The sequence below is a fragment of the Phocoena phocoena genome, chromosome 1 (assembly GCF_963924675.1).
Source record: "Phocoena phocoena chromosome 1, mPhoPho1.1, whole genome shotgun sequence".
Classification (NCBI taxonomy): domain Eukaryota; kingdom Metazoa; phylum Chordata; class Mammalia; order Artiodactyla; family Phocoenidae; genus Phocoena; species Phocoena phocoena.
In genome coordinates, this window is record NC_089219.1 from 168,581,719 (window position 1) to 168,602,671 (window position 20,953).

Below are 20,953 nucleotides of genomic sequence, written 5' to 3' on the forward strand. Positions count from 1 at the left end.
AGGGCACGAAATGACATCCCAGCCTTCAGGAGCTTATAACGAAGTCTGTTCCTGATCTTGGCAACCCTCCACCTCCACCCCAGCAAAACAAAGCAAAAAAAAACACAACTAGGTGAGGTTCCCTGTTATGTTGTCACAGCACTTTGAACTTACTTCTTTCGTTCCTGGCATTATCACAATTTGAGTTAAATAGGTGAGCAAATAATCGCTTACTACCCGTGTCAGCCACTAGAATTTTGAGCTCCATGGAACAAGTATTTCATCTCTTTTGTTCTCTGCTTTATACTCAACGCCTTGCGTGGCTGACATAGAAAAGAGGAGCAATGTATTTGTTGAATGGATGGGTGAACGAATGAATGAAAGGGACAATGCATGTCGAAAACATGACTACAATACCGTATAACACGTTCTATATTAGGCGTGCACAGGATGACAAGAGGATTTACAGGAGCATTTAAAGCTAGGCTTGAGGGGGCTGATTTCCAGAAAGGAAATTAATCTTTTCAGATTCAGATACTTGCGTGATACTGTCCCCCACTGGCCTGCCAGTAGCTTAACAGGGATTATTCTCTGAAATATCAAGATCATGCCAATAGTAGGACGTCAAGAAGCTTGGTTAAATGAATCAAAGGCCGGCGCGGACAACGTCCTATTAGATCATCTCTGGCTAACAGCCAGAATGAATAAAAGGGATCAATCCTGGGTGCAAGCGCAGAACTGTGACTAAAGCCGGCTCCCAGCCTCCGCTTCGACGTTAGACACCCCGCTGGCCGCCGCTGGTCACTTGACCCGGGCCGCTGCAGCCCGGGCACCTGGGCCGTCCCGCGCATGCGCAGTGCCCGGGCGGCGGACCCGAGGGTGCTGACAGCTTCCGGTTTTGTTTCCCCGTCCCTGCGTGGCGAAAGCTCTTCTGGCTCCGCGGTGGCGGCTGTAGCGGCGGCGGGGGGGCGGGGGGGCAGGGCGTGGTGAGGTAAGGTGAATGCCCGAACAGGGTTCCCCGGAGCCATGGCCTGCTCCATTGTCCAGTTCTGCACCTTCCAGGACCTCCAGGCCGCCCGGGACTTCCTCTTCCCTCGTCTGCGGGAGGAGAACCCCAGCTGCACCGTGAGGAGGGACCCCAGTAAGTGCCACCGCCTCGCCGCTCCCTTCCCCGCCTCCGCCCGCAGGACCTGCTTGGCTGCGTCGGGCCTCCCACCCGCTCCGCCCCTTCTACCCTGCGGCTCCTAGTTGCCCCCGCGCCTCCCTTGTTCTCTCTGCGCGGATCCCTTGCCCTCCTCGTCCTGAAGCCGCGTCCGCCCGCCCTGGCTGCGTCGTTGCTGTCTTCCCCTCGCCTAAGCCACTCCGCCCTCTGGCCATACACTGCGTCGTGCTTCATCTGGTCTCTACCTATCCCACTTCCCCACGCCCAACTCCTACTTGTCTCTCCTCCATCTTCCCTCCCTCCAGCCCGGGGTCCCCTGTTAACACTGCCTGCTCCGCGATCGCATCCTCCTCCCCATTCCTTGCCAGCTGTCAGCGCTCTAGCCTCGTTTTTCCTCAACCCCTACGCTCCTCTATGCCTGGGACTGTGGCCTTCTGCTACCTCCCCTCCCGAAAGGGTTTATCATCGCCCACACTCTCCCTTCTTCCCTCCCCTTTCCTCCCATTCAGATTTAGAGAATAAGTGATTGACAAGTGAGAGACTACTAAGGTGGCGAGTAGGCGGCTCTCAACTAAGGAAAATAACCTGTCGGGGAGCGAGAATCCGCATCAGGAACTAAAATTACAGTAGCATGGCCGTGAAAAGTTAATTTGCTTTATTGAGATGAGAAACCGTCCGCCTGTTATTATCGTAAAACAGTGTGACTTGTCCACGTAGTTTGTTCTGGTTTATTGGCTACTGCATAGTTCCTCAGAATTTCCTACATTTCTCCTATTGAAACGGTGTGTTTTTTGTGTTTGATTTCTTCGCATTTCCGCTCTACTACAAAGCCATATGTCCAAAGCACATTTGGCTTTGCAGCGTAGTGCTTTTACTTTGTGCTCTACTGGAATGGTGATGAAAGGCCCACTAACTAAGCTCCTCCCCTTTTTTAAAATTTAGAAGATATCAAATCAAACCTACTTATGAATATTTACTCTGTGCGAGTCAATAGTGCTGCAGATCAAATAAGGTTGGTAGTCTCTGCCATCTAAGAGCTTATAATTTGCTGGGACAAATAAATTAACCCCTTGTTACTTTATATATATCTCAGTATAGCGTGATTATATATATATGGCGCTAGGGGATACTTCCTTGGATTGGAGGTACTTAGGCCTACCTTTGAAGTAGTAGTTAGATGAATAAGGGAGAGGTAATAGCATATGCAGAGGAAGGGAGGCCTGAAATGGCATGATATTTAGAGAGCTAAGAAAGGCTGAATGGCTGAAGAGGAGAATATGAGGGAAAGGATTGCGGGGGTGAGCTGTAAAGGTAATAAGGAGCTTGATCCCAAGCCTTCTGAAAGGAGTGGGATGCATCTGAAAGACATTAAGCAGAGGAATGACGTGGTCAGATTGTACTTAATGTAATCAACAAAGTTTTGAATACCTGTTTTGTGCTTTGACAGCAGTGTGGAGGAGAGATAGGAAGCAGGGAAATTGGTTGGGAGGCAACTCCAATAATCCACGCAGAAGTGATGCGAGCTGGAACTAAAGTAGCTTCAGCAGGACTTGAGAGCAGGAGCTAGATTAGAAAAATATTAAGGAGGTAGAGTCTACAGGACCTAATGAAGATCCGGTGCTAGGGGTTGTAGCTGGTGAGGGAGAGGGAGTGCAGGATGCCTTTGGCTTTTGGCTCGGGCAAGGGTTTCTCATGAAGGGGAATGAAGGAAATAGGTTTTGGACCTTTTTCATCTTAAATGTTTGCCGTTTGTCCAGTTTTAAATGTATGCAGTGAGTCCAGTAGAACAGGTCTAAAACTTAGTAAGTATCCCTGGCCCAGAGGCATTAATTTGGGAGTTACCAGCAAAACGTGTCAGTCAGTCTCAAGGGTTATGAGTATAGTGAAATGAATGCAGGACTGAAGATGTAACCGTAGAGGAGCACTGAAGTTTAAGGGTCAAATAGAGATTAATGGGAAGAAGACTGAGAACGAGAAGAAACCCAGGTGAGAGTAATGCCCCAGAATTGAGAGAGGATTTGATGAAGGGAAGAGTGGTCAGCAGTTGCAAATGCAGCAGAGGTCAGCTCGGATAAGAATGGAAAAGGCCTCAATGGCTTTGGGAAGGTGGAGGTGACTGGGACCTTAGGACAGCTTCAGTGGAAGGGTTGGGGGCAGAAAGCATATTTACCAGATATTGAGGAGTTAAAAAGTGAAGCTGCCTATTTCAAGTTGTGAAGGATGGTGAACACAGGACTGTAGACAGGGGATGTAGAGCATGGACACATTTTCTCTATCCCATTCCCACTGCCCTGGTCCAGGCCACCATCTTCTCTCACCTGGGCAATGGCACTAGTCTTCTTTTAACAGATTTTCCTGCTTCTACTCTTGGTTTCCTTTCTTTCTTTCTTTTTTTTTTTTCTCTATATATAATAGTTTGCATCTACTAATCCCTAACTCCCAGTCCTTTCCTTCCCCACTGCCCCCCATGACAACCACAAGTCTATTCTCTATAAGTCTGTTTTTGTTTTGTAGATATGTTCATTTGTGTCATATTTTAGATTCCACATATAAGTGATATCATGTGGTATTTGTCCTTCTCTTTCTGACTTACTTCACTTAGTATGATAATTTCTAGGCCCATCCATGTTGCTGCAAATGGCATTATTTCATTCTTTTTAATGGCTGAGTAATATTCCATTGTATATATAAATACATACCACATCTTCTTTATCCATTTATCTGTCAGTAGACATTTAGATTGTTTCCATGTCTTGGCTATTGTAGGTAGTGCTGCTATGAACATAGGGGTGCATATATCTTTTCAAATTATAGTTTTGTCTGGGTAAATGCCCAGGAGTGGGATTGCTGGATCATATGGCAACTCTATGTTTAGTTTTTTGAGGAACCTCCATACTGTTTTCCATAGTGGCTGCCCCAATTTACATTCCCACCAACAGTGTAGGAGGGTTTCTTTTTCTCCACACCCTCTCCAGCATTTATTATTTGTAGACTTTTTAATGGTTTCTTGTAATTTGTGGACATTTTAATGGTTTCTTGTAGTTAGTTCCCAAAAGCAGTCAGAGTGAACTTTTAAAGACAACATAATCATAACAGTCCTCTCTCTGTAACCCTCTGTGTCTTTCAATTGCACTTAATATAAAATCCAAAGTTCACAAATGGCTTACAAGGCCCTTGAGGCCCTGCTTCCTGCCACTTCTTGCACCTCATACTCTTCTCTCCTCATTTCTTACGCTTCATACACACTTTTTGGTTGTTAAACCAGTCAAGCCCATTCGTGCCTGAGGCCTTTGTCCTTGCTCTTGTCCCTGCGTTGGATATTCTGTGCAGATCCTTGCGTGCTCGGTGCATCTTGTTCAAGTCTCAACATCTTAGGGAGGCCCTTTCTGACCATCCAATCTAAAACAGTCACCCCTACTCCCTTGTTCTCATTTGTTACTCAAAATCATTTCATCTTGTTTAATTTTCATCACCAAGTCTATACTGTCCAGTATGGTAGTCTCTAGCCAGAACTAGCTGTTGAAATGTGGCAAGTGCTACTGAGGAACTGAATTTTTAATTTTAGTTAGTTTTAATTAATTTAAATTTAAATAGTCAGATATGGCTAGTGGCTACCACATTGTATGGCACATTTATAAATGCTAAAATTTAGATACCAACAGATTGAATACTTGTCCAAGGTCACACAATGAAGGGTAGCCTTAGGATGAACTTGATCCAGGCATTTGGGAATATAATCATACCCCAAACATCTAGATTAATTTATAATATGCTTATGGGTTTGCAAATATGATTTAATTTATTACCCTTTAAATAAAATTCTTAGGCATATGTGTGTTGGTATTACTGTGGCTACCAGCGATTCAAGTAGAAAAAAAATGGAGAAAGAACCTCTTAACCGGTGAGCCCCTTTGCCAAATCTGTATTTTACAGTTAGAATGGTGCTTTAATTCAGAAATGAAAATCAGAAAAATAGCTTGTCCTATTGTAGATGGTTTACTTGGAATTCTTGAAATGACTGGGACTACAGATTTCAGTACTCACTCCAGGCCATCTTTTACAAAACATCAGGCTTTGTGAAGCTCATCGTTAAGAAAACCTGAACCTAAACTTTTGTGAGGGTGAAAATTTAGAGTAAAAATGAAGTTATGGTGGTGTTTGGCTTTGCTTTTCTTCACTTTATTTATTAGTGTTGTAAATGATTACTTTATTGGGCAGTAGAAATCATGAGATCATTTTATTTAGCTTATATAGTTTTAATTTCTTATACTAGCTCATCTCTAGAGGATATATAAGGCAACTGATAATTTTGAAGACTTATCTATTTGTTTAATAATTTTTTAATTTTAATATGGATAGCTGCCATTGACATAGTGATACCTAGTACCTGGGCAGCCAGATCTCAATACTACTCTTCTGTATTTGAATTGTCAGAGAATAACAGTATGACTTTACGTTACTTTGTATCATCAATTATAAAATGAGACTGTCTTCTATTGCTTTAAAAGCGGTCTTGAACCCTACTATTTCTCAGTGTTTACATTAGTGATAAATATTTATAATTGGTTCTACTCAATCTAATGCTATCTATTTAGACATAAAATTTGGTCTCATACTTTGAAAATTTGGAGATGGGCAATAGTATGTGTCCCCACCTGGCCTACAGTGACATAATTTCCAGGGAGATTGGATTTCTATACCAGAGCCGTCTGATATTTATAATTGAGTTAGGTGAAAGAAAGGAGAGAAGGAAGGAAGGAAAGAAAGAAAGACATGTACAGAGAGGGAGAATCAAAATATTTGGAGGTAATTTAAGTATAATATTGTGGATCTATTAATTTACCTAATAGTAAAATAATTTTCTGTTGCCATACTAATGAGGTAGAGCAGGTTTCCCTCTTGCCTCTTTTATCAGAAAGATAGAAGAAGGTAAAGCATACAGAGGATTACCTTGGAGTCATCAATTAAAGTCACGTTTTTGTCCAATCACTGAGAAAAGTATGCTTTTTAGGATAACCTAAAATCATGGAATCACTTTGGGATATTATAAATGGTGTAAAGTACCCACTTTTTTATACTGAGTGAAAATGCTTTCTTTTGTTTGTGACCACAGTGGGGAGAGAAAAGTAATCTGAAAGTAGAATATTTATAGGAATTTCAGAAAATTTATAGAGGTATTGGATTTCATTAGCTATTTAAAATTGGAAGAGGATCCTAGAGATAAATTTTTATCCATGACAAAAGTGACACATGAACAGTCTAATTCCTTTATTCAGCTAATATTTATTGAGCACCTACTGTGTACAAAGTAGTCTTAAAGGTAAATAAAATAGGTCCCTCTCCTCAAGGAGCGTTCAGCCAGTAAATGAGTGTTAGAGGTGTTATGCTATAATTTGACACATGATAGCTGGAGAATGAAGGAGTGTTGGTTCACGCTGTTTAGGGGACTTAGGAAAGTTTTCACAGAGGAACTGATATTTTCACCATGTCTTAATAGTTGTCCATCAGGTGGAGAGAAAATGGTCAGGCAAGGGATGTGAAACAGCACGGGGTTCAGAAAGATGCAGATAGTAAATTTTGGTGGAAAGTGGGATATGGTGGGATAAAGCTGGAGAGATTGGCAGAGAAGTTTAGATTTTACGCAGTAGCAAGGAAGTAAGACTACCTTGGGGATTACAGGGAAATTTGCTAAAGTTTACTTGGGAACAGATAGTTTTAAGTAGGTCAGCTTCCAGATGCACCTATATAAGTGCCAACTTTCCCACCGTACCTTCTCCTGTTTACTAAACAAAGGCTCACCTCTCACACATTTCAAATATTATTATAGTAAGTTGCTTCCAAGGCATTTTAAAAAACCTCCCCTTTAAGGCACTGTAAACTCCCCCATCCATCAACAAGAGACTTCCAAATAATTTTTGCTATTTATGTTTAATAATTATTTGTCAACATTTGTGATAATGTATGTTGTTTTTCTCAGTTATCTGCTAATAACAATTGCAATAAGTCAAGTAAAAAAAACTTAATAATTAGAGCCTTAGATCCCAAGAAAACTGCTTTTTCTCAGTTCTTATCTGTTTTTGCAGAGAAATTTTTAGACTGATGATACATATCTGTATTATATTAGAATAGCATTCTGTGGAGGAAGTGAATGGAAATAAGAATTCAAGGAGAAAAAAGGACTTATAAAATTACTCTTAGAGAAGATAATCATATTTTTTAAATGGGTGTTTGTGGGTAGTATTTCCCAGTAGTATTTAGAATCCACTGAATAAATTTAAAAGGATGATATAAATCTATATTGAAACATCCATGTTTAATATATCAGAAATTACATTTTTTGTGCAAGGGATCCATATTATTGAAAACTCTTTTGGGGTGTATATAATCAAAAAGTTTGAAGACATTCTTCTATAGGCCTGTCCTTCCCAATCTTTTTTTTTTTTTTTTAATCATAGCATGCATAAAAAGTGAGACCTAGGCCCTGAATAGTGAAAACAATTTTGAAGAAGGAGGAAAAAGTTGGAGTACTTCTACTTCCTAATTTCAAAACATATTGCAAAGCTACAGTAATCAAAAATGTGTGGTACTGGCATAAAGACAGACAACTAGGATAATGGAATAGAGAGCTCAGAAATAAGCCCTTGTGTATATGATCAGATGATTTTTGACAAAGTTTGAGGACCACTCAATAGAGAAAGGACAGTCTCTTCAACAAATCGTGTTGGGAAAACTGCATATCCAAATACAAAAGAATGATTTTGGACCTTTATCTTATACCACATTCAAAAATTACCAAAAAATGGATTAAAGACCTAAATATAAGACCTAAAACTATAAAACTGTTAGAAGAAAACATAGGGGGAAAACTTCATGACATTGGACTTGGCAGTGAGTTTTTGGATATAACACCAAGAGCCCAGGCAACAAAAGCAAAAATAGACAAATGAGACTATATCAAACTTTAAGACTTTGTGAATCAAAGGCTGCAATCAACAAAGTGAAAAGACAGCCTACAGAATGGGAGAAAATATTTGTAAATCATATCTGATAAAGGATTAGTATCCACAGTATATCAATACAAAGAACTCCTACAGCCCAACAACAATAAATAACTCAAGTGAAAACTGAGCAAAAGACTGGAATAGACATTTTTCCAAAGATGTTATAGAAATGGCCAGTAAGCATATGAAAAGATACTCAATATCACTAATCATGAGAATCACCAGCTTGGCTACTATTAAACAAAAACAAAACAAACAAACAAAAACAACAGAAAATAACAAGTGTTGTCAAGGATATGGAGAAATTGGAACTCTGTACACTGTTGGTAGGATTGTTAAATGGTACAACTGCTATGGAAAACAGTATGGAGTTTCCTCCAAAAATAAAAAAAATAGAATTACTATATGAGCCATCCCATTTATGGGTATGTATCCAAAAGAATTGAAAATAGTGTCTAGAAGAGATATTTGCATACCCATGATCATAGAGGGACGTTCATAAAAGACAAAGAGTAGAAGCAACCCAAATGCCCATCAATGGATGAATGGAATGGGGTATTTACGTACAATGGAAAATTATTCAGCCGTTAAAAAGAAGGAAATCATATCACGTGCTACAGCACGAATGACCTTGAGGACGTTATGATATGTGAAATATTCGCCAGTCAAAAACCATAAATGCATGGTTCCATTTATATGAGTTATCTAAAGTAGTTAAAATCACGGAAACAGGAAGTAGAATGGTGGTTACTAGGAACTAGGGAGAGGGTGAAAAGGGGTCTTGTTTAATGGGTTTTACAGTCTCAGATTTGCAAGATGGAAAAGTTCAAGAGATCTGTTTTATAACAGTGTGAATATACTTAACATTACTGAACTGTACACTTAAAAATTGTTACAATGATAATTTTTATGTTATGTGTTTTTAACATAATAAAAATATATAAATTAGTATGGTAGTAAAGAAATGGGTCATAAAATGTAAAACAAAGCTGTTCATGGTGGGAGGTGACCTGCTAGAGGTTCCAGGAGTCCCAGGCCCTACTTGACTGTCCTGAGAGCTGAGAGGATCAATATCTTGGCTCACCTGTAACCCATTTGCAGTTTACTGGGAATCTCTGCTATAGGCAGAGGGTAACCATTGGTGGTTTTAAGCAAAAGTATAGCATTTCAAGATTTGAGTTGCCGAGAAATGGATTTGGGGGCTCTGAAAAAGGTTGGGTAGTTCAAAGCTAGAGGTAGGTGACCATTTGGGAGATGTTCATACAAGTCCAGATCAGGGCCTTCAGAAGTAAAGACAGGACTAAGGTAGTAGCAGTGGTGATAGAGTTTGAAACTTGCTAGCTATAGCAGTGGCAACCTATGCAAAGAATTTGAGCCGAGAAACAGGATAACCAGGTTAATATTTTAAACACATTCCTTTGTCGGCAAAGAAGAGAATGAATGGGAATGGTGGGTGAAAGTGGAAATAGAATGACCAGTTGGGTGACCTTTGCAGTATCTCCCAAAAGGGGAGATAATCTTTTCCTTAGCTTGGTATTCTTCAGATGTTACTTAATGGTCTACACAGTGACAATCCTGGAACTATAAGATAGCAAGTATTTTTGAGTGACTACTATGCTAATATCATTTGGGACTTTTGAGACCCTAAATGAACTTTCCTCATGAGAGGGAATCCTTGCAACTCTACGGTGTCTGCCATGCCATATTCCTCCTTTGAAAAGAAGACCAGAAACAGTCCCTTGAACACAGATCACTTTTCTTTGTATCATGTGAGCATAAGTCTCACATATAAATTCCTCAGAAGAGAGAATCTCAGGTCAGGAGAGAGATAATTACCCATGATCACATTGCCTCTTTTTATTTTTTTTAAGTATATAAAATCAGACGTATAAGCAACCTTCTGGCTACTCACATCCCACATTCCAAATGTTAAAACTTTAGTATTATGCTGTCCAGTATAGTAGCCACTAGCCACATGTGGCTATTTAAATTTAAGTGTAAATTAATAGAAATTAAATAAAAATTCAGTTCCTCAGTCATACTAGTTACATTTCAGTGGCCACATATACCTACCTAGTGGCTAACTAATTGGACAGCACAGATAAAGAACACCTCCAGCATTACAGGAGGTTCTATTATAAAGTGCTACCTTAGTGAGACTCTTCCAGACTTTCTGCTGAGACAATAAACACACACATACTGCTTGGGTATTTTATTTATCTATTTTAAATTTTATATCGTGGACTCATTCTTGTAAAATGTATATGCTGGAACTTTTTTGGTTTACTTAATGTCAACATCTTTTCAAGCTGTATATATAACTCTATAGCATTTTTTCCTAATGTCTGTACAGTATTCCAATGAAGACTCTACCAGGTTTTAGTTAACCATTCCCCTATCAATGAACATTTAGATTATTTCCAATATTTTTGCTATAAGAAAATGCTCCAGTAAGCATCCTTATATATGCTTTTACCCATGATGCTAATATTTCTGTATGTAAATTTCTGGGATTGGAATTGCTGAATAATAGAAATTCACATTTTAATTGTTGATCATAGTTGCCCAGTTACTCTCAAAATTGGTCAGATTCATTCCTATCCATGGTAGACAGAAGTGCCCATTCACACATTTACTTGTCATCTTTCTGTGTTATCAGTCTTTTTGATTTTTGCTCTTCTGATAAATGAAATGTGGTTCTTGTGTGATACTAAGATAATTATCAGACTTTATCTGTATTTTTTTTTTTAAGCAGCAAGTAATAGCAAAATTAAGCTGGTATTGCAAGAATTTAGCTTAAATATAAGGAAAGTTTTCTCACAGGGACAATAAGTGAATATTAGACTGTTCTAATAGAGGAAGGAAGGAAGGAAGATACTGAATTGGTTTTAGAATATGCAGAAATTAGCTTTGGTGAGCAGTGTTTATGTACCTCCATCCTCATTTACATTCCCTCACATTATTTTCTGCTGCTTTGGATATAATAAATCAACACATAATTATGAAGTGGTAGGAAAGAATTATATAAGTTCTATCTAATATACGTAATATATTATTGCCTTTAGTGACTTCCTTTGAAAAATAAAATGAAAAATAAAATAGGGCATACTAAATTTCTTCAAGTCTACAGATTCGTTTTGTTTTGTTTTGTTGTTGCTTTTGTCAAGATAGGTCTAAAGATTTCTTAGGTTTTTGAGCAAAGGAAGCATGTTTAGTTTTTAAACTTTAGAGGAGGAGGATACACTCTACTTCTGCTTAAAAATATTTTCAGTTCTGTCCTTTTGTGATTTGATTATCAGAACATTCTTCTTCTGTGATATAGGAGGCCACTTATTTGACAACAGGAGTCATTAGAATTCCAGAACTGGAAGGGACCTTAGAGACCTAGTCCGATTTAATCATGGTGTTTTGAAAGAAACTCCTTCTTATTGAAAATGGGATGGCCTCGTCATTTTAGATTGCTGCATATTTTTATGTGCTGAAAGGAATATGCTAATTTGAAATTTATATTCCCATTTCCATTTCCTTAGAAATAGAAAAAGATTAATAATTCTGAGGCATAGGAAATTAAGCAGCTTCTCTGTTCTTTAGTCCTTTTTTTGGCTTTGTATTGCTATGTGATGCTTTCTGTGCCTTGGCCAAGAAGAGCCAACTAAAATTGTTGCATCCCCTGAATTATTTACAAGTCATAGGTTCTAGAGGTTTGTGCTCTTTATAGAAACAAGTACATTTGTTTTTTTCTTGTCTTAGAAGAATGGAAATGGATTTGCTTCAGCGCTAATAAGATCTTTTCTTAGACCGTGGAGATTCAGTTTTCCTTTTCCTAACGTCGAAGGATTTCAGTTTCTCATTTACTTTTTGATCTTGACATACTCATATTGGAAAAAGCAAATACTGTCAAATTAATTGCCCACTTCTAGAATTCAGTTTCCTTTCTAGCTTCAAGTTCTTGTTAAATGAAAAACCAATACTCAGTTTATGAGGACAGACTGTTCAGAAGCAAATCAGAATAATGTATATTTTAAATTAAATAGACCTACGGAAAGCAGCAGTTGAATTTCTCATTTAAGCTTTTGTTGGTAGAATAATTCATTCGTTGGAAATGTCCCTAAAAAAGACATCTATAATTTTTTGATGATTGAATTACAGTGTTTTCTCTATAGTTTGAAGGTTTCAGTGACTATAATTTGTCAAGTGAGAAACTGAACAGTTTTTTAATACTAGAATAATCTACACTTCTCCTCAGGGAAAAAATTCTCTCCAGAGGGAGTTGTAGTTACATTTTACTAATATATTTTAAAGTCATTGGTTTTATTCATTCAGGCAAAACATTTAACTTGATAAGGGTAAGAACAAGAGTTTATGTTTATGTTACCAATTATCCTAGACAGTTCAAAATAGTCCTCTTCAGTGATAGGTATAAAAAAATGTTAAGGATTGAAAAGTCAAGTTACTAATCAATGAAGAGGTAGTTGCTTTTTGTTACTGTTACTTGTAACTTCATCTTGCTTGTTTTTATTTCTCTATATATCATGTCAGTTGGTTGGAGATCAGCTTAGGAATTTTATTTATATAGAGAGCAAGTATGATTCAAGGTGTGGTATGAAATAAAAGTGAAAGGTAATTTCAGCAGATGAGGTCGACTAACAAAATAATCTAAACTGGCAAACTTCTTGAAAGACTTAAATTGAATCCTCGGTGCAAACCTTGATTATCTGTGAATTTTAAGGAAAAATGGTTAAGAATGTGAAAAGAATAGAGTTTAAAGGAAACTCACCCCTCAAGAACGGTTTACTCCCCCCTCCCCCCCAAAAAAGTTACAGATTCAAAACTAAGCAGAAATGTCTCTTGGACTTGGAAATGCCATTTTTTTTTTCCAGTAAGTTGTACAGGAAATGAGGTGGGAAAGCCCAGTTAAAACATGAACCTTTGAAATATTTTGCTTATAGCTGATGCTGTCCTGATGTAATATAGTCGTAAAATGACTGCTTTAGGAGCAAACATCTGGCACATGAGTCATAGCACTAAAGTAACAAGACTAGGGAAGCATTCTCATGATCTATTTTTAGATGTCTCCAATAGGCAATTTTAGCTGATTTTAGTATAACCTGTTTTATTCACTATTGGCAAAAAGAATATTTGCATAATAGAATACAGACAGAATTCAAGAATGATGTGGGTGTTCTTTTCTCTCTGTTTTTTTCTTTGCCTTTAAAATGGTATGGTAATTTATTTGGGGACTCAGTGTTCTTTGTAATTATTTTTTTCTAGCCTACTAAAAAATTAGGTTGAGAGTCATACTTAATTGAATGAATGTGTTGGTTTTCCTTTATTGATGCAGGATCTTTTTTTTTTTAATTTATTTTATTTTTTTAAATTATTATTATTTTAATTTATTTTGGCTGTGCCGGGTCTTCGTTTCTGTGCGAGGGCTTTCTCTAGTTGTGGCAAGTGGGGGCCACTCTTGATCACGGTGTGCGGGCCTCTCACTATCGCGGCCTCTCTTGTTGCGGAGCACAGGCTCCAGACGCGCAGGCTCAGTAGTTGTGGCTCACGGCCTTAGTTGCTCTGCGGCATGTGGGATCCTCCCAGACCAGGGCTCGAACCCGTGTCCCCTGCATTAGCAGGCAGATTCTCAACCACTGCGCCACTAGGGAAGCCCCAATGCAGAATCCTTTTTAAGTGATGGTACACTGTTGTTTTGAAATGTTGAAATATACATTGTGTATGTGTGTGTGTTTATGAAATATAAAGATCCATTAATCCATATCAGGCCAACTATTTTGAACTGTATTTCTAGAGGAACTTTTTTTACATAGTCAAATTCTGCCACTTAGACTTGAATTGGAACAAAAATACTCTATTTTTCCTATTCTTAATCAAAACTAAAGCTAAGAATTGTTTTTTAATTTTTTTCTTACTAACTAAAATTGAATGGAACAGAGAATTATCAAAATAAATATATTTATAATTTTATATAGAAAGCTTATGTGAAAGATGGTTTTGATCTGGGGATATAAAGTCTGAGTATATAAAATTTATAAAAAATAAAGTGTTTTTGTATTTCTTTGGAAATGTAAAAGGTTTAGAATCAGCATCTGGTCACTAATTTAAATCTTGATGCTTTGATCCCTATAAAGGAATATATGGGGAAACATTTGGGTGAGAAGGTCATTTTATTTATAGTCTAAATGGATATAAATATTTACTACATACTTATAGTGTTCTTGAAGATACTTATGTATGTGTGTGTGTAAGAGTTTGCACGCACACACAATATACATATTCCCTGTCCTCCAAGGCTTAATGGTTAATTGTATCGACAAGATGTACATTTATGATAAACAAGTTAACAGTGCAATAAATGACCCAACGCAGTTTATAATTAAGTTCTGAAAGAAAAATATAATCAAATGCTATGGTTTCACAAGATCATTGGTGGGTTCAAGAAAACGTCATGAGGAATTAATCCGAGTCCTGAAGAAGAAGTTGGATTTGGAGAGGTGGAGACAAATGGGAATGCATTTTAGTTGACAAATATGGGATAGGCAGAGGCAGAGAGTATGAATGAGGAATGAGGGTGCTGTATTTGGAGAGTAATCACTTTAACAGCCATTAAGGGTGTATATGTGCCAAGCACAGTTATTAACTCCATTTTGCTAAAGAGGAAGCTGAGAGGGAAGAGATTAAATCGCCCAAGGACATATGACTCTTCAGGGGTAAAGCTGGATATCAAACCATGCAACATGGTATCAGAGACCTAATAGTTGTTCTAGACTTGTGCTGTCTCAGACTGTAGCCAAGAGCCACATGTGCAGTGGAGCACTTGAAACACGTCTGGTCCAAACTGAGATGTGCTCTAAGTGTAAAATACATGTCAGATCTTGAAGTCTTAGGATCAAAGAAAACAATGTAAAATATCTCATGAATAACTTAATATTGATTACATATTGAAATAATATTTTGGCTATATCATATTAAATAAAATGTATTATTAAAATTAATTTCACCTGTTTCTGCTTTTAAACTATGGCTACTAGTCAGTTTAAAATGGCATGTGTGGCTTGCATTTTATATTTATTGTACTGCTGCTAAGGACTGCCCACCAGTGAGTGAAGAGTCTAACTGAAGTGAAAGAATAGAAACAAGGGTGAGGGCAGGCAAAGGAAAAAGGAGACTAGATTGGCATTGAAATTTATCCTTGAAGCTAGAGTTCCTCAGAGCGTGATCCGTGGACAGTCTGCCTCACGTTTTCAGAATGGGGTCAACCCTGAAACTTCAGTTCATCCCTAATTCATTATTTTAGTCTCTTCCTTGCAGACATTTTAAGGCTACCTAGAGAGGGGAATCTGCAGAAGAGACTGTAACTCTGGTTTTACAAAGACAATGAACATGGATGCCATTTTCTTAATATTCTGATCAATGTTGCTGAATTGGACTTCAGCAAAATAAAGGATACAGGCAGTTGATGACAGTGACATTTAAAGAATTGCTTTCTGGAGATTGGATGGTTGCTACTTATTTATTTAATATATGGAGGGGGAAAAAACGCTTAAAATTACCCCATAACTTATAGCCTAGCCTTTGACTGAAGTGATTGCCACTTGGCTCGTTAGGTGAACTAGGTGAATGCCAATACCAATGTGATTTGGCGATTTGTGGGGTCTTTGGAATGTTTACAATGGACCCTGACCACCCTAAAGAAGTTGTACGTCCTGGTATCCATACGCTATAGTACATTTTGTTAAGCTGACTTACCTCTTAAGTCATACCAGAGCTTGGCACTTTCAAATTACCCTGGCCGATAGGAGATTTTGATCTGTTTATTCTAAGAGACAATCATAATTGGATAACAAAAAGTAAATTAGTTTTATTTCTTCATGAGTACATAGAAATTTATAGATCTTAAGGTTTTAACAGTAGATGTTCCGTATTGACATTAAACAGTGCATAGTTCTCAAATGATAGACACGTTGCTGTGATCATCCACAACCTTGATCCATGATCAGTTAAAATACACCGATGATGATGTAGATTGAAGAATACCATCCCTCATAGAACTGAATAAAATTCAGGACTGCCTGAATAAAATTCTGTACATGAACGGCAACTTTATCAGACATTCAGCAGCTATTTTTTCAGTATAAACTTTTTTTTTTTTTTTAAGAATGTGTTTGATCTGCTTGCATATTTTGAGGGCATAAGAAATAACCTTGGTAAAGTGCTGAGATTTTGACACTTTTTAACAGTCGACAATAATAGCTGTCAAATAGCAGCCTGCAAAACAGTATCAAATGATTTTCCACATAAGTCAGGAGGCTGCAAAATTTTTAGCACTGGCACTGGGTAGAAATAGCCACAAGGGTAGTACCAAATCTGCAGATATTTCCGTTTTTGTCTTTTTTTAATGTTTCCCATTTTTAGGTTGACTAGAATTTGGAATGCATTTTCTTACAGGATTATAAATAGAATTCTAGACCAGCCTTCAGAAACATCTTTAACCTATCTGAGTCAGTTCTGTTTCACCTTCCTTTGACCTCTGTTTGTACTGTGACCTCTTTGGGAAATGTATTCCTGTGATAGTGGGAGATGCCTGATTAAATTTTCTTTGTCTTGTTAATAGAGATTCCCCAGTCAGAGGCATTGAGGTATGGGTAAACTGTCACGAACACAAGTATTTTGTAAAAAGAAGGTATTTCTCAAGGTCTTTCTCTTCCCGATTGGATTGTTTTGAATTGCGCTGTAAGGAGATAACTGGGTCTCTGCAGGGGCAGGAAATCCAAATTCCTGCTGTCTTCTGTCGATCCTATGAGTCATTTGTGAATTGAGTCAGGTACTTTTTATACCAATATGGAAGAGAAATAACACATTTTTCATAGTTTTCTTTTGTACAGCATTCAACAAGGTTATGTGCACAAACTAAGCTCTTTGAAGGCTTATTTGCTTTTGTATCTCCAGCACTTAATTAGCACAGGGCCCAACACAGAAGAGATGCTATGCTGTGTTTGTTGAATGAATGAATGAGTGAATGAATGAATAAATAAATGAGTAGCTGACCTTTATGAAGTACTTTAAATGCTGCATGGTCTCCCAAAGATTTGTGGTAATTTGATAAATATTTTTATAGCAATTTTAACATTGAATTGTGGACCTTAGAGTGATAAGCTTTATGAGGTCTTTGCTTCTCTTACGAGAGAGAGCATTTTCTAGACGCGTATAAATGGGATGGCCTAGTTGCCATCAGCCCACAATAAGACAGTTGTTTTTGGTGCAGTGGAAAAATTAGCAGAATAAAGAGATTGCCTAACGGAATTAGATTGCCGAAGAACAAACTGTAACTTTCCAAGTTACAAAAAAAATTTACGGGTCTGAATATCAAGGGACTACTTCCCTTTTAAAATAATAAATATCTTGCTTTTGACCTTATTTGCAAGCCCCACTGTTTCCTAATCTTATCCTTCTTTATAAGCCGTAGGAGTAAGTATAGCAGAATACTTGCTAGCTTGGGCTTTGGAATTCAGGCAGACCTGAGTTCAAACCCCATTCTGCCACTTAATCCTCTGTCATCTCGGTAGAGTTACGTAGACAAGGTAATCCGTATTTCTCATTGTAAAAAGGGGGTGATAAAAGATCCTTGTCATGCTTATGTGAATTAATGTCTATAAAGCCTTGAAGCATATAGAAATGCTGAATAATGTTAGTTGCTGTGTGATAACCCCTATCTGAAAATGACATATTTTTGCCTCTGCCTTTGAAAAGTTCCTAGCCACTTTTTAAAGACTTAGTTGAAGATGCCTCCTCACTGTATTTTTTCATCTCTGTCACTACCTCATCTGAGTTCCCATAGTATTCGATTACAGCACTCACCATGGCTGTTACATGTTTGTGTCTCTCCTACACCAGATCACGAACTCTTTAAAGAAAAGGAGTTCATATGTTTGTATTTTTCTGTGTTTCTCCTACAGGGTTTGGCACATGGTATTTAACAGAACATTTGTTAAATTGTTTTGTTTTGTTTTGTTTTTGTGGTACGCGGGCCTTCCTTCCTACTGTCAGCATCCTGGATAAAAGGTTCAGTCCCATCTTTTAAGTTGATTCTTCCCCCAGAATTTTGAAGCTGATTGGTTTAAATACAGTATTTTATTTATATTTTGTAGTATTTTGATAGCTAAATCCTGATGACTAGCATTGAGAGCTTATTATGTGTCAGGCACTGAGGCCTTTCGTGTGCCGTCTGGTTTAAACTCTCACAGCAACCCCACTAGGTACTGTCGTTTTCCATGATGTTATGGTAAGAGAGCTAAAAAACTTAGAGATACAGGGTAACTTGCTCCAGGTCGCAGAGCTGGTAATTGCTGGGTCCAGGCTGTGAACCTAGGTCATCTGATTCTGGGGCCTATAATAAGGCAACTGCCTGCTCTTTTCACATTTTGGGGGAACTTTTTTTTTTTTAATTTAATTGGAGGTAATACATATAAAGTATACTGTTTGTTTCAGAGTAGTTCCTTTAAAAATTATAGTTTTATTCCTTCTCTTCCGATATGATGTGAGATAAATTCAAAGATAATTATATAAAAATGAGCAACACGAGCATTGTAAGGGATCATACCGTCCACATCAATTTTGGGATTTTTAATTCCCCGTTGCAGTGTTGGTTGAACATCTTATTTTAATCCAGGAGAGCGTTCTCACATATAAGAAATCACAGAGTATCAGGAAAAGGTGGTGAATAGTAGACCTATCTGGTTTCAAAATTCAGTTTTCTTTATCTTTGATACCTTGCCTTATTAAAACACTTTTAAAGATATCTGTGTGGAATTTTAGGTATGTTTTTGGTCATTGTGTATATTTAACTTGTCTGATGTCTTAAGTAACAAATATTTGTCATTTTAAGATTCTTTTAAAGTCACGTTTGCAGTTTGATCTAAATGTAAATAAACTCGATGTCCAGTATCTTAAGGTCCAAATAACCTTCACACTTTTACATACATTTGGAAATTCAGGTCAAATGTTTCCCGGTTGTTATTACATAGAGCAAAATCTTGATCTAGTATAGTTTACCATTGTGTTCTTCCTTAATATGAACATTATATTTATATAATACTTATTATATATCAGGGGTTGATTCTATTATGTTTACAGGAAATGTTTTTAAAATATCTTAAGCTCTATATTTCATGTAAGCACTTTTCATCTTTTTCAAAATAGGTAAATCAAACTGGGAAGATGATGGTTGGGGAGCATGGGAAGAAACAGAGCCCCAAGAACCTGTAAGTCTTTGTAAACATGTGCGTGCTTTTTGATAGCGGCATTTTCCTTTTGTAATGATGGTGACATATTTCAGTGTTAGGTTAACATTTTAAAATCAGGCAGGCCTGGTGTAAAGCTTTGTGAATTTGAAGTTTAGCCTGCATGTGATCAGAAACTGCACTATCTGATTTCTGGTTTTTGAAGCTCACCTTGGCTGCTTTGTGGAATAGGTTGCCTCTCCTACTCATAAAGGTCATGTGTTGGTTTATTTTACAGTATTTCATTTTGATGTTCCACTGTTTCAGCTGATTCTGGGTGACGCAGACAATGACAGCCTAGTTAGAATGTGTAAGTGTTATCAGGCCTCCTTTAAATCTGACCTGTAAAGTATGTTGTCTTCTCTTTATTGGCAAGGAGATCCTAAATCTGGGGATGACGTATCTTAACTGTTTCAGTTAAAAGCTGAAGTATGCTTCTGCTCATTCTGAAAACACATGAAATTACTTACATGTGGAATATTTTTTCATTCGGATAAAATTTGAATATTTACAAGTGGCCCTCAGGGATGAGGGAGGCTTGTTGTTCTCTTTGTCTTGAAGATTTGCCCACACTGTGGATTTGGCAAATGCGGCGAGTGAAACAGTATTGTTAGGCCTCGTTGACAACAATTCTGGGTGTAGCAATCATTCCTAACTGTTTGAACCCTTTACCCTGTCACAATCTTTTGTACATGGTGAGGGTATTTGGAAGACAACAAAAGTGGGCCAGGACAGTGGGGTTCAGAGGTTATTCAGATGTTAAAGTCACCCTGCAGTGTTTAAGAGAGCTTCTTTGAATTTGGATCCTGTCCTCAAAACAAGAGGACATCTTTGCCAAGGGAGCCTGTTTGGTGGGTGAGAACATAAATGGCACTGTGGCCAGGGAAAAGGGTATGACCTCTGCCTTACACTGCAGCATCATCCAGAACTTTCCATGTATAAGATCATTATGAAGTTTGGCTGAGAAACATGTTTTATACCAGGACTATTAGAAAGTTTACTAAGCTGAGGCAAAAGATTTCTGTTATTTCTGCTACCAGCTATGGTGATGAGCAAGTCCAAAGGCACAGCCAGCTCCAGAGGCATGGCAAGAATCAGAGTTAACTTTTGGCAGATGTGTGAAACGCAGAAGTACACGCCCTAGTCAAGGTTAATAGGTGTAGCCACCTAGTCGGCAGGGAGAGGGAACTTCAACTCTCTCTTGTCATGGACAGACAGCAAACTCAAAACCTGCCTTCCTTCAGAGTCCACCTGGCGGGCCTTGGCCACATTAAAGATGAGAGAGACCAGGACTGGAAAAAGCAGACTGTCATAAAGTCAGTTTATGTTTCTGTCAGGGTGCTGTAACTGTCAAAACAATGATAGGCTTCTCTATCAATTGCCATAGGGTGGTGGTTACTGTGACCAGCAGAAGAAAGTAGGCTTTCATTCTTCATTAGTCTGGCGTTAGAGACATGTTGTGTTCTGGTCCGTTTAGGTGGGCTGCAGTGGTGTGTCGGTGAACCACAGAGAAGGGTACCTAA

General features: G+C 38.0%; 1 protein-coding gene across 1 annotated transcript in view; it reads left to right on the forward strand.

Annotated features, from left to right (window-relative positions):
• Positions 1-1,005: 1,005 nt before the first annotated feature.
• The window catches only part of RAB3GAP2 (RAB3 GTPase activating non-catalytic protein subunit 2), an 84,340-nt gene continuing 64,392 nt past the window's right edge, over positions 1,006-20,953 (forward strand). The window contains exons 1-2 of the mRNA XM_065885903.1: positions 1,006-1,120; positions 19,351-19,412. Coding sequence (XP_065741975.1) covers positions 1,006-1,120; positions 19,351-19,412 — 177 coding nt within the window. The remainder of the gene's footprint in view (positions 1,121-19,350; positions 19,413-20,953) is intronic.